Below are 14,757 nucleotides of genomic sequence, written 5' to 3'. Positions count from 1 at the left end.
GTGCAACAGATTTATATGAGGAGAGAGCACAGCTGACATATTTACAAATGTCATGTCACCAAATAGCCATACAAATGTAATTTTAAAGTGCATATACAAATAGCAAATATATTAAGCTACAATGCTAAACGAGTAAAACTATTAAAAGTAAACATAGAAAAATAAAAACTAGAAGTACATACACTGCTTTTTTCTACTTTTTCAGTCTTTGTTACATATTTTCAATTATGTGCATGTATTATTTTAGAAAAAATAATGAAGCACAATGATTTAATCTTCTATACATACATGGAGGATATTAAATTTCATTTACTTTTAGACCATAATCATACTCTTTCTATTTGCCCCAGAATATATTTTAATTAAATATTCTTAGTTATATTAAACGGTTATAGAAATCTTAGTAAAAATAACTAAACTATTAGTTACCAGATTTTAAAAGTTAATATAATATTGAGAAATGCCTTAAAATTATCTTTGTGTAAAAAATTCTGTGAGGACTTCCCTGGTGGCACAGTGGTTAAGAATCCGCCTGCCAATGCAGGGGACACAGGTTCGAGCCCTGGTCCAGGAAGAGCCCACATGCCGCGAAGCAACTAAGCCCATGCGCCACAATTACTGAGCCTGCGTTCTAGAGCCCGTGAGCCACAACTACTGAGCCTGCGTGCCACAACTACTGAAGCCTGTGCGCCCTAGAGCCTGTGCTCCCCAACAAGAGAAGCCACCACAATGAGAAGCCCGCACACCACAACGAAGAGTAGCCTCTGCTCGCCACAACTAGAGAAAGCCCACATGCAGCAATGAAGACCCAATGTAGCCAAAAAATTTTTTTTAAATTGAAAAATTTATAAAAAATAAAAAAATAGTTCTGTGAATTTTTAAGACATTTTTTCACAATCAAAGGCAGCTCATATGCAAACCAAACAATTGAGAAAGAATTTGGAAACCAGGGTGGTTATCTAAGGATAGATATAGGACTCCGAGGATATTCAGAAACAGGGCATTCAGAAATGGCTTCACCTTTATTTATCCTTTTTCATAAACTTAATTGGCTACTCTAATGTCACACTTTGTACTAGCAAATCAGGAAGCATCTATTAATGTGTTTTTCTCTGCTGAATGGATGCCAGAGGTTACCCCTTCCTTTAGATAGCATCCAATCTATTTCAGTAATAAAAGTCATTGTCATATTAACAATGTTTTCTATGTGGGCTGTTAAGTTAGTCAATCTCCAAGACATAAAATTCATTCTCTGTCTAAATTATTTGCATTTATATCAGTTTCTGTTGTTTTAGGTTGAAAAATATTTCAGCAAAAATTTATTTGGGTGACTCTTAATAGCCCATACGTTTGCATCAAACATGTGTTTCATTGACAGACATTTCTAACATGAAGTAATCTGTTTATGCCAATGTAGTCGAGATGCTCTTAACTTTAGAATGTTCTGATGAATGAAATCCCAATAGTTAAACAATGTGAAGGCATTTACATAGCTTACATGATTACTGAGATAGTGGTAGGTTTACAGATATAACATGTGAAAATATCTGTAAAATCATTTGCTCAGTTAAGATGCACACGTTATTTAAAGATCAACCTCATAAATACATTCCAAAATATTATTATGTTAGAATTCCCTGTGTACTTTCCCAGTTCCATTTCATTCATACACTTCCCTTTCCCTAACAGAGAATCACCTTCTGATTTTCCTCCCATTTTCTCTAGCACATCCCGTAATCAAAGGTCCCACCTGAATGGTCAGAATTAAAAATAAGAGAATGAAAGAAATCGGCAAATTGTGTGTGCCCTGCTCAGTCTACCAATGTCATTTCCCTACTGTATAGCTCCTTCTGCTTTTATTTCTATTATAAGCCTCCCTCCCTCCCACTCATTCAAAATGTGGTCATCAGCAAAGGGTCAGAACTTTATTTACACAATGGAATGAAGAGACCGAGGAAGACAGCTAAAAGGGGTGCAACCAATCTCTGGTTGAAAGAGCCATCCTCTCAAGAACTCTTTGCCATGTAACAGGGGTGATAACTTTGTGCAGAAGGACTGACTTCTCTACCAGTGTTGAGGTGACAAAGCATCCCACGGTTAAATATATTTGTGAAACAATAGCTTCAAGGAAATTGAGACATTGTTTATTGCAGAATTTCTCAGGCCATTTTAATGTTCTAATATGTATATTCAAAACTTTTTGCTATAGAGCAATATGGGCAACACAGTATTAAAGGAATAAAGCCCTGGAAGTATGAACTCAGGTTTTCGAGGTATTGACCATCAGGTAAGAGAAGTATGAGTCACCCTTCATAATGTCTCACATGGCCACTCACCTACTCACCTCGCAGCAGCCATGACGGCCATCAATTACAGAGCACCTACTCTGCTGCAAGTATTACTAAATGTTCTTTCCTCATTTCTTGGTGAGGTACAGAGAGGTCCTGTAACAGTTACCTAAGGTCATATGACTAACTACTAGGTGATTCAGGTAGGCTTTAAACTCAGAATGAGGAACCTAAGCCTAGATTTTCATATGCACCAGATCAGAAAATTATTCTCAGAGGTCATATAATAAAATACTACATATGAGCATACTTTCTAACAAATCTTCTATATTTTCCCAATGAGAGGCAGAAATGAAATGTGTGTTAATTGCTAACTTCTCGGAAGACTGGCTCTCATAAAAAAAAATAGAAAAGCTGTCCCTTTCTTTCCGTAATTATAGGAACTGTAGGTTACTTAAAACTAGAAATTTGCTTAGGGGCCCCTTTCTGTTATTCTCCTCACCCTTAGAGGTCTAGGTGAAACACTGTATAGATTTATACCCTATAAGGAATACACTGCTCAGACATAATTTAAACAATTTCAAATATATCACTAAAGCTTTACCTATACAACTATATCAACTATTATTTAACTATATGATGATATTAGAAATGCCTTTATCACAAAAGTTAAGAGTCAACTACACTATGATCTGAGTCAGTTACACTATGAGTCAACTACACTATGATCCAGTTTTTCTGTGTGTTCTTTTTTCTTCATGGGGCCGGGGAGGGGGAGGTATAATCTACGATATAGTTGTGGACCAAGTCTCCTCCAAGAATAAAGCAATGAACATTAACTACATTTTTATTTTTGAAAATATGATGCTTAAACAGAATTAAATTCTCAAAATGAGAAAAATGTTCTTTACCCATTAACTATTTTTCCTGAAGACAACACACAATACACATATAGAAACACAGCATTTGTTTTCATAACAGATCACAGGTTTCATCAAGTTCAGTTTGTAGTGAATACCCAGAGAATCATGTGTTTGAGATATTACAGTGTTTAATGTAGTGTTGAGAAAAATTAAACAGGAGAACTGAAAGAACATTTATATGAGGCTCTCAATCCTGAGATTCATATGTATGTGACACCAGAAGTGCAGGGAATGAGCCATGTAAACACATTTCTTCTAATAAAAGTGAAAGTTGAATACCAGCTTATGCTGAATGTAATAATATTTGCCTTTTGCTAAGCACCTGTTATGAATGCTCCAGGCACTTTACACACAGAATTATATTTCATCATCATGATCCTATAAAATAGGGTGCTACCCATTCCAGATATAAAAGAATTGGACCCTAGATAAGTAATCTGTTCAAAGTCACACAAGTAAGTGACAGATCCCATATCTGAGTTGATATAGGTAAGACATAGATATCAGTACAGATAATCAACCCACAAAGGTGAACACAACTTGTAGCCTTAGTTATCATGTAAAATAACATTTATCAATGTTAAATTGGAAAAATGTATAGGAAACAGGTGAGAGATTAGGAAATCAGTTTCATCTATAATACAAATAAAATTTTTGATAAATTGTAAACTAATATTCTATAGGCATACCCAAAGATCTATCTTAAATTCCTTTTAAAAAGGCATTGTGTGTCTTTTTAAAATTTTAATATCTTATACAGTTTAATACTAATAAAATTTCAGATATTTTCCTTCTCATAATTTCAATGCAGAGGTCACATTTTTCCAATTAATGATTCAAGGAACTAATTTTGTGATAAAATATTACCTGGAAAGACATTTCAAATATAGAAAGTAATGTCTTGTTACATTTGTTCACAGAAGCACATAAGGAAAGTTCAACCTTCATGTGGTTGTAACATGAGTGAGTGGAAAGTTTCCAACTTTGTCAATTGATTTAAGTAACTCTAGTTACTATATACTTCTGAAACCTAGGACCTTTTTCACACAGAATTTTCTTCCCAAATTAATCCAATAGAATATTTAATAGAATTTAAAGTTGCTTCTCCCCAAATCAGTATATACATATAATGCAATTCCAAAGAAATGAAAGGCATCTGTTTTTGTTAGTGCAGATCCAGCAACCAGGAGACGGCTTATAAGCCAGAAATTCTTAGGGTCCTGACGCCAGTGTGTTTCAGGTGCCAACATCTGGTTCAGTACCTTCCAGATTCCCTAGCTTCCTGATGGTGATAAGAAAGCAGTCACCACCCCATTCGCCCCTACCTCCCACTCCAGCCCCCCACCCAAGCAGGACACTTAGGAAAATTGTCCCAGCCTATTTCCAAACTCCTTACATCAATTATGTAAAAACTCAATTCCCTATCTTAAAGTTCTTTCTGCTTAAAACTCCTAGATTATTTTCTATTAAATGCTTCTAAACTACGTGTTACACAGCATCCCAATTGTTTCATGGGAAGGAGAAGTGGACAAAATAATCTTTAAATGCAAGTGGAAAAATAGAAGAATAAATATCTATTAATAGCCAAGAAAATAAAGGAAAAGGAGATTTCTTGGGAGAACTTTCCTTAGCAGATATTGGCTTGGGAATAAACAAATACATTAGTAGAACAGAACACTCCGAATGCAAATTCCAAGATATATGAAAATTTGCTGTATGGCAATGGTGGTATTTCAATTCATTTGGAAGAGTAGGGTTCCTTTAATAAATGTTGATTTCTCAATTGGCTGCCCTTATTTAAAAAAAAAAGAAAAACTTAAGTTGGATTTCAGCCTCATGCTATAAACAAAAATAAATCCCAAGCATACTACACGCAACTATAAAAATTTAAATCCTAGAAAAAAAATGTAGAAAGTGACATTGGTCATTTAGGGGTTTACAAGACTCCTCCAGCCAAGACAGGAAACAGAACTAGGAAAGAAAATATATGCATATTTGAACCAATGAGCATTAAAATATATTCAGTGGCAACAAACCCCATAATCTAAATCATTTAGAAAGACTAAGATAGATTAAGAAAAGTATCTGTGATCCATAAGATAAAGTATATAATATGATCTTACAGTATGATCTTACAATGTGCTCTTACAAATTATTAAGACAGAAGACATAATAGAAATATGAGTAAATGATATGAAAAATGCTAGTTAAATTTTACCTAGCATTAAAATAATAATGAAATGTCACTATTAAAATACCTTCTGTGGGTGGGCATGAATGGGAAGAGGGTCTCTTTAAACTGCTGGAGGAACTGTGAATTATGTTACCATTTTTATGACAGTTATCTCGTAATATTTATATAACAATATTTTATAAAGGAGAAATCAAACCTTTAATGGATGTCACTGGGGTTTTTTTTGAAAGCTTAGAGCACTGCTATCCAACAGAAAATACAATACAAGTCACAAATGCTAACCACATATGTAATTTTAATTTTGTAACAGCTACATTTCAAAAGTAAAAACAGGTAAAATTAATTATAGTAATATATTTAATTTAATCCAATAAATTCAATATATTTTTCAACATGTAATCCATATAAAAATGACTGAGAGATTTTATAGTCTACTTTTTTGTACTAAATCTTTGAAAACTAGTGTGTGTTTTTAGATTTACAGCACGTCTCAGTTTGAACCAGCTGTATTTCAAGTGCTCAAGAGTCACATTATCTAGTGTATACAGTGTTAGGCAGCATGGTACAGTGTTTTTTGCCCATCAGCAGACAGAAAGTATGTAAGATTTCACTGATCTGACATCACAGAACAAATCTGCATTCTACACCCTGGTCAGGGAATGCAATTTTGAGCTCACTGTCATTTATTATCAAAATCTTCTATGACACAACTAACATGTAACAAGAACTGTCCAAATTTATAACTATACCAACCTGCTTGAATGTGCTTTTATTTAGCAACCTTCAGGTACATGGATTCAGACAAGAAGAGTACAATTGGATAGACTTACGTAGGGCTGCTGTTTTATCAAGCGGGTATGACAAAAAGAGGTGGGTGGGAGTTGAAGCATATGCAAAGATATGACTGTAATAGTGATGCACTGATTCCAATTTGGATAAAAAGGATGGGATGATCAATAAAAAATAAAGCTATGGAATAATCTAGCATTGAAACAAAGTTTCTGTAAAAAGGAATATAAATTATTTTCCACTAACATTGATGCTTAGGGAGAGAAGGAGGTGGGGAGAGGGAAAAGGAATGAAGGAGGAGAAGGAAGTGGAGGAGAGGAGGAGGAAGAAGAACGCTGGAAACATGGAAAAAAAGAAGGAAAGAAGTAAGGGAAAAAATGAAACAGAATATTTAAACACATAAGAAAATCTGTACATTAAAATGTGTTCCTAATGGAATTTATGGAACTTGTCTTTGAAAGTTTTCACAGGAGAAAATCCCCTTTGGTGTAGTGCTATCAGCTTTTGAGTACAAATAAATCATTATAGCAGCACAGATCTTAAAACAAAAAATAAATACATAAATAAAATTCTTTCCTTGACCCACATCTCCTGCAGTGGCTACTTTCTTTCTACACTCTGGCAGCCGCGCTTTAAAAAGTTGTCTACATGGCGTCCACATCCTCATCTACCTTCACCCTTCAACTCACATCCCCTGTACTAAAGCTACTTACTTCTCTCTCTAAGGTCATCTTAAGTTTCATGGTGCCAGATCCATTGGCTAAATTTCAGTCCTCAATTTACCTGACCTATTCAAAGAATTTGAGTCAGTTCACCACTCTTGCCTTCCCCAAACATTTTATTCTTGAATTCTTGCCATTTTACTCTTATTTTCCTCCTTTTCTTTTTAGCCTCCTCTCAGTCATATTGGGTAACTCCTCTCGCTCTATCAATGCTTTAAATGTTTGCTTTACATGGTTCTTTATCCTGGGTCATCTTTTCTTTCTACTCTAAAGTCTTTTATTCGGTTATCTTATTTACTGATGCAGTTTTGAAGACTGTATTTTCCCCAATTTTATATCTCCAGCCTGAACTGCCTTTCTGAGCTCCAGATCATAATATCAAATGTTTACTTGACATGGCTACTTGAATATTTCCCAGATATCCCAAATATAACATACACAAAATTGAAATTGGATGTTCTCATGCCCTTACCGTTTCCTCCTGCTCTTTCAATCTTTTCCATTGGAGTAAATGACAGCTTTATGACCCTCCAACTTTTCCATGCCACAAACCTAAGATTGATTCTTCACATCTCTTTCCCCCTCAGGCTCTATATCTCCTACTATACCACAAAAAGTATGTAAGTAATAGTTCTTAACAAACATGTCCACTTCTCCCTGTATTTTACTGGTTGATAAACTCCTAATTGTTCAAAACCTTTCCATTGTTGACCTCTTCCAATTCGTTGTACCAAAAGCAGCTTACATGATCTTTTTTTTTTTAGGTTATAAATTCTCTTTTTATTTTCACCTTTATTGATTTAGAAGGTGATTCAGAAGAAGAATAACCTTTCATGTGATCTTCTAAAAACCAAAATCTAGTGATGTCATGCTTCTGTTTCAAAACTCTTCAATAGCTACTCATTATATTTACTTAGGGGACTTTTCTCACAGATTTATGTAATTTAGTTTCCGTTTACTTTTCCAGCTTCTTCTTCTGCAACTCTCCCCATTGCTCATTATAAGACTGTGAATGTACCCTTGTCAAAACTTGAAAATCTTTTATCATTCTGAGCCTAATTCCTTCATCTACATCACTACACTTAATTGATCACACCTGAACTTCATTAATTTGTGCCTATCTCCCCAGCTTGGTAAGGGCACACTGAATTTAATCTTGTTTTCCAAGATGATCATTAACCCCATTATTAACATATCATCTGTAACTTAATGAGGATACTAAACTTTCTACTCTATTACTAAAAAAATCTTAATCAAGGACCAATCTCTGAAGTACAATGCTGATTACACTGCTTCAGATTGATATTAATCCACTGATAGTGTGTATAAAGTTTTCACAATTGCCTGTCAGTGATGCTATTTTTCATCATATGCTGGGAGATTGCAATAATAGCCAGTAAATTATGCTGCTTTTGTATCTTCTCTTCCTTTTTTACAAAGATAAATGTCATAAGCGTCCTCTCTGTGTGCCTCAATTTAAATACATTTTAAAAATGTCAGAAACAGTATGCTGTAAATTTTTCAGATAAATCAAAACACAGAATTAACAAGATATAATAAGTCTATTGCTAAATTTTATAATTAACATAATTCTGTAACTATAGTACATAATGCAAAACTCTAGACTTCTTAACAGTGCTTAACTCTTATAATATTAACCTTTGAATGAAGTATTTCCTCACCAACTATAGAGACTGAAAGACAGTTTAGAGACAAAAATAACTGCATGCAGTTTCTTCAAATATCAACAATAAAGCTAGAAAACTCCAAATATTCTTATCTAGAGGACCACAAGACTTACTCATAAGGCACCCTACTTTCAGCACATAAAAGGAATAGACCTAATTCTCAGATTGTTTAACTTTCAGTGGAAGATGCATAGAAGACATCACTTTAACAATAATAACTTTCTAAAAGAGGAGAAGCTTATGTGAACAGGAGTGGCAGTGTTTGAGAAATAAAGGTATTCTAAGCCAAACTCTTTTTTTCCTCCAAAGAAGAGAAACTCATTCAAATTAGTCCATGTAAAGAGAAGGTCATTGCAAGGACACCACAGGCATTTCATGAACAGACAATATCAGAACAACAAGTGCAGCTGGGTCTTAACTTGGCCTGGAAATGGAAAATCAGAAACTAAGTCTCCTCCCTCTGTCTTTCAGTCCTCCTTAATTATCTCTTCTCGTCTTCTTTCTAATTATCCACCTTGCACATGAGTCAACTAGCTGTCATCCTCTACTGTATATCATCAAACATCGACCTTCCACTGACAACAGTCTCATTATCTCTTGTTTGAAAGAAGGGCTTTGTTGAGTCCAACAGATCTTTAAATGTGTGTGCCAGACAACACACATCACTGGTCATTAAGCAGTCCAGGGACTGTCTGCCTTTGAATCAAGTGCCTATTCTTGGCCAAAGTAACTGCTTCTGGAATCTGGGCTATCCATGGTTCTACCCATTTTACATAGGTATGGATGGACAGGATATGATAAAGGAAGGGTTTCTGGTCCTCTGGTCTACAGAGAAGTGCCTGGAGTAGTGAAAGTTCTAAACTCTTACTGAAAAGTAATGAGGAAATAAAGGAAATTATCTCCTTAATTGAAATCAAAGTAGATTTTTGCTTCAGTTTTACCTCACTCACTTTCCCAATTGTGACCCAATAGTTCACGAACTGTATTAAACCTGTAGTTGTCTCCTGAGATTTTTTAATTACATGGCTCTACTAAATCTAAATAAAATGTGATTGGCCAAGGTAGAAAATGTATAAATTTTAGGGATTCTTCATACAGTCACAAGAAATACTCTACAACAGTGGTCCCCAACCTTTTTGGCACCAGGGACCAGTTTCGTGGAAGGCAATTTTTCCACTGGCTGGGCGGGGGGCAGGGTGGTCCAGGCGGTAATGCGAGTGATGGGGAGGCAGGTGAAGTTTCCCTTGCTCGCCTGTCGCTCACCTCCTGCTGTGTGGCCTAGTTCCTAACAGGCTGCGGACCACTAGCGGCCCACGGCCTGGGGGTTGGGGCCCCCCGCTCTACAATGCGTCATTCCAGTTCCATGATTTTATAGAATCCTACCACTTTGATATGATTTGTTTCTCCGTATCTTTGATGTTGGTGTTTCACCCTCCACCCCAGCCCCTAAAAAAAAAATTAAAAGTTTAGAAAAGTTTTTTTAGGAAATGAAAGAACACAATGAATTATTAAATGTTTTCGTATGATTATATGGAACAATATAACTTCTTGTCCAAAGTAGGTGCTAATCCTCTGATGCTCTCACCTATCAAGGTAATGGGATATCCATATAATATGAATTCAAAGTAGAAACGTAATAAATGGTAGCTATTAAAAGAAGGCCAAAATTTCAAGTGGTCTGACACTATGTTTTCTTCTGAAAGTTAGACATGATCCTACGGATAAATTCAAACAAAAAGGGAATGAGGATATTGATCCTGACCAAAGGATGAGGTTTACACCTCAGCGTAGATCATGACCAAACGAAATCAGGCAAATGAAATTCTAAGTCAGGAACTGTTCTTATACTTTTCAGTATGTCTTCCTTATAAAATGGAACACATAAAACACGAAGCAATGAGAATTACTAATATGGAAAAGAGGTACAGGAGCTTAAAAGAAAGGAAAATATGGCACATAGTTAATATGATAAAACAAAACTTACTTTAATAACCTGGAGCAAAGAAAATCTTATAAAAGACCACAAGGCAATGATGAATTACTTCTCATGATTACAAAGGGAAGTGGTCTTTCTGGATTATCTCAATTTGGAGCACTTGGAAGCAACAAAGATATTTCTGTTCAGTGGTAAAGGTCTAAAAGGCTCATTATTTTTCTCTGAGTCAAAAATAAATACAGGAGGGTATAATTCCATACAATATCTGTTATTTTCACCACCTGGACTATTTCAGTGTCTGCAGTAAAACAGATACCATTCTTTATATTTAAAACAGGAAAGAATTACAAGGCCATATAATAACTTATTTTTAAATAATAACTTCCAGAATGTTTATCCTTCCTATTCTTATTTCATAGTTGTCTCCAAAATTACTATAAGATATTCTATAATTTATAAAGAAAGTAATAAAATAGCAACTGTAACTTAGATGATCGGGTAACAGCCATTTACATTCTCAAAACATGTGATTTATATTTGGCAGGAATGATATTCTTTACATTGGATTTTTTTTTAACCCAACAGTAAATATTTTGGTAAAATAGATCTTCCATCTTCTTATAATTCGATGAGGTATCCCACAATTTTATGTTTGATGCTTATTTTTTTCACATACATTTTTTTTTTTTAATTGGGTCACAATTGGTACTCTGTGATATGGGGAAATAAAACACACTCTCATTTTGTCCTCTTAAATTCCCATTTTATTCTTTCCTGTAACTGCCCTAGTTTAAACCCTTTTAATCCATCTATCCTTAGCTATTCTCATTGTGGATTCCTTTTTTTTCTCCTCTCAGAACTATTAACCACACTATTTCCCCAAGATTATGACACTATCTTACTACAGGAAGTCACACTCCCAAACTTTTTTGGTGTGGGAGTTTGATGGCTTCATTCTTTTAAGTTTTTCCCCAAGTCAGCATGAGGCAGTTTCTCAATAAGAACTCTGTCTTTTACATGTAAATATGACACTACTGATCAATGACCAAGGAAGTAAAACAATAACTAACACGTATCAAGCAATTACTCTTTGCTATGGCACCCTGAAAAGCACTTCACATGCATTTTCTCCTTTAATCCTCAAAAACATTCTTTCAAATAAATGTTGCTTTGTACCCACTTTTGCTTTTTTAATGGACCAGTTGGGATAATGACAGATTTATTTATTTATCCAAGATCACAAAGCAGATATGCAATGAAGTTGGACTGGATTTGAAGCAGTCTGAGCCCAGAGGCCATCATAAGTAGGGCATGATCACCTATAGCACGTGTTCAGATACATGTGGAAAAAAAGGTCCCTCTGCTACCCCAAGTACGACGCCCAGTATGCTGCTGTGTATGCCTGAAATCCTAAGCAAGTAAATATTACAGAATTATCCCATATTAAAGTAAAAAGGCCCTGAGAGAGCTACCTCTCTTTAAAATCTCAGCATAAGTAAGCTTATCAGAACCTTTCTCACTGGTCTGAAGAAAGCAAGTTTTACCAGCCATTAGAGTTAAATAAGGGTATTTCCCTGGTAGGAGAAATCTAGGTTGTTGGCTATGTTGGAAGACTGTAGTCAGAGTAAAAAGCTTCAAATCTTCAAGAACTTTAGGACACAAAGGACAGACTTAGACAAACCATGTTTCTCACAAGCAAAGATGCAGTCCATCAGACCACAGTTTTCAGAATGTTAATGTTCAACATTTAGAAAGTTAACATATTAAGATGTGAGACAGGACAGATGCTTTCTGCTTTTAACCTAACAACTGATCTCTCTCTTCATCAGAGGCATCAAATAATATTAATAAAAAATACAAAAATTACAGGGTAGGGAGCAATCTGTGCTTTATAATAAACAGTCCTTATTGAAGGTAGCAGTTTAAATTTAAGCAATCATTAATTTTGGAATAAAACAAAGAAGGAATTTCTCTTTTGGACATTAGTGGACAGTATCTAGTTAAACATAAGCCGGAAAATAAAGTCTAAATGGAATTTTCACCACTGTGCATCATTTTCACACTGTCTTAGTTCTGGGTATCGTATCTTTTCTGCTTCCATTAAAGGACAAGTTGGACACTCATAGATTTCTCTGATGGCAGTAAACACAAGATATTGTCATTACAAATACACAATACACCTAATGCTAGAAATATAATCTTCATAGGCATGAAAGTGTATTTACCACTTTAAACTGTGTTTGCCCATTTTACACTCATATTACTACACAAGTCCTGGGGGTGGGTAGGTAAAGATTGTCGGTGAAATGATGAATGGGATCTTCAAATAGTTACTGGTTATGGGACTGTGGGCAAATCACTCCCTGAGTCTCAGTTTTCTCATGTCTAAAATGAGGCAGTTGGACTAACTGACCCTTAATGTGTCACATCAAGCCAAAGTCTAAGATTCTGTGGAGACACTTGCCCAAAGCAGAGACAGAGGTCACACGGAAAGGTATCCATTTTAAAAAAAAAAGGATTAATCAGAACTAGTTCTTTTAGAATACTATTCACATCTAGGAATGGCATGGGTTAATAACAAAAAGATAGCTCAGTATAAGAAAAGTGTCATTATCTGAGCCAAATGAGGAGGCAAATGAAGCAAGTAATAAATACCATATTGGAAGAACCAAAGGAGATGGGGGGAAATGCATGGGAGGAAAAGGAATACTCAGGATGAGACAAAAGTTGGTTCACATCACTCCAGCATTATTCACAATAGCAAATACCTCAAAGTATTACTTGAGTATTAAGTGAAGTAATAGTCATGTTCTGGCTAAAGTGCTCAATCTAGAAGTTTGAAACAAATTGTAGCTGATTCTATTTAACTAAATTGTTCAATTGAAATTACAAAAGAGCTAACCTGCTCAAGGTTCAAAAGACATGGCTGGTTTATTTACTGAAGGATTAAGATGTAATTCCTTTCTTGTCATTTCCATTGCCACAAATACCCCCATTTTAACTGAAAAGCAGTCTTTTAAAATTTATATATGAAAAAGAACACTTGCCAAGAGAAACAGCTAAAGCCATAATGTCATTACTTAACAAAATGCTAATAAGCTATGAGAAACTCCATTCAGCAAATTAACAGAATTTCACTCAGATTTTCTTATCGCATATCTCAGTGTGAACATCTCCAGTAATCTTAATATCCAAGTGAAGCCTTTTCTTTTTAATTTTCAAAACTGAACACTTTTTATAATCATTATACAATTCACAAATGCATTTGAATTACTTCAAAAAGGAATGAAAACAAGTGCCTTAACTTCCGTTTGACCCGTAAATGCATTTATGTATTCAACCGAACGGACTGCTTTTCCTTTCAACAAGTTAAGAAAATCTGTGTTTCGAGGAGTTTTTACAGAAAGTAACCTGTCTGATTAGCAGGTCACAGGCCAAATTTACCGGATTGGATTCTGGGAGACCCGGCAGGTAAACGGGCGATGCTACCAAAGGGCAGTTTTGCCATGTTGACAGAATTTTTAGGCTGATGCATAACTCTAAAACACGTTCCAAGCTGATTTTAGAAACTAGAGGAGCCTGTCCCGGGTGCTCTGGAAAGTTCCAGCTACTCAGAAAATGCGGCACCGGCGGTGGCACGCCGCCCAGACTCAAGGAGCGCTCCCACCGAGTCGCGTCCCGGTTCCCCCGGCAAGGAGCCCGCGACAGAAGCCGGCTGCGCGGCGGAGCGGCAGCCGTGGTCCCGCGGCCGCGAGGCGCACAGTCTCCGCGCGACCCCGGGGCGGGCTGGCCTCCCTCCGGCCGCCCGGCCGCGCGCACACCCACCTCGGGGCGCTGGGCCGCCTGCGGGCCATTCCCGACTCCCGCCCGCCCGGCCCGGCGCTGCTGGCAGCATCGCGGCCGCTGAAGCCCGGGCGCCTGGACAGGTGCCCGCCGAGCCCGGCCTTTCCCGGTCTGAGGTTCTCCGCGAGCTGGTCTCCGGGCCCCCGACCGTCCTCAGCCCGCTTCCCACCGCGGCGGCTGCGGCCGAGGTCCCGGAAACGCAGCCCCGGGGCGCGGGCCGCAGGGCGAGGGCTCGCGACGCTGGGCGCCCCGCGGAAGTGAAACTGCTCAAGGGCTTGCTCGGGCCTCCTTTTTAGGCCGCTTTGGTTTCTCCTAACATTCTCTGGTCCTGTTCCCGCCTCATCTTTTCACTCAGGGCGTTTTTAGAGCTAGGT

The 14,757-nt window shown here is 36.7% G+C and overlaps 1 protein-coding gene across 9 annotated transcripts in view; it reads right to left on the bottom strand.

Annotated features, from left to right (window-relative positions):
• Window positions 1–14,757, bottom strand: part of BANK1 (B cell scaffold protein with ankyrin repeats 1) — a 498,899-nt gene that overhangs the window by 321,565 nt on the left and 162,577 nt on the right. The window contains exon 1 of one of the 9 annotated variants that reach the window (XM_082462341.1): window positions 14,366–14,717. The exons of 7 other annotated variants lie outside the window; for them this stretch is intronic. In XM_082462341.1, coding sequence (XP_082318467.1) covers window positions 14,366–14,435 — 70 coding nt within the window. In that variant the 5' untranslated portion in view covers window positions 14,436–14,717. Of the gene's footprint in view, window positions 1–14,365; window positions 14,718–14,757 lie in introns of those variants that run through there. One more of the 9 variants, XM_082462340.1, reaches the window with a different exon arrangement.

The sequence above is a fragment of the Balaenoptera physalus genome (assembly GCF_965194825.1).
Source record: "Balaenoptera physalus genome assembly, chromosome: 5".
Lineage (NCBI taxonomy): Eukaryota > Metazoa > Chordata > Mammalia > Artiodactyla > Balaenopteridae > Balaenoptera > Balaenoptera physalus.
The sequence above is the reverse complement of the archived record's forward strand: the minus strand, read 5'-3'. Positions and strand labels throughout refer to the sequence as shown.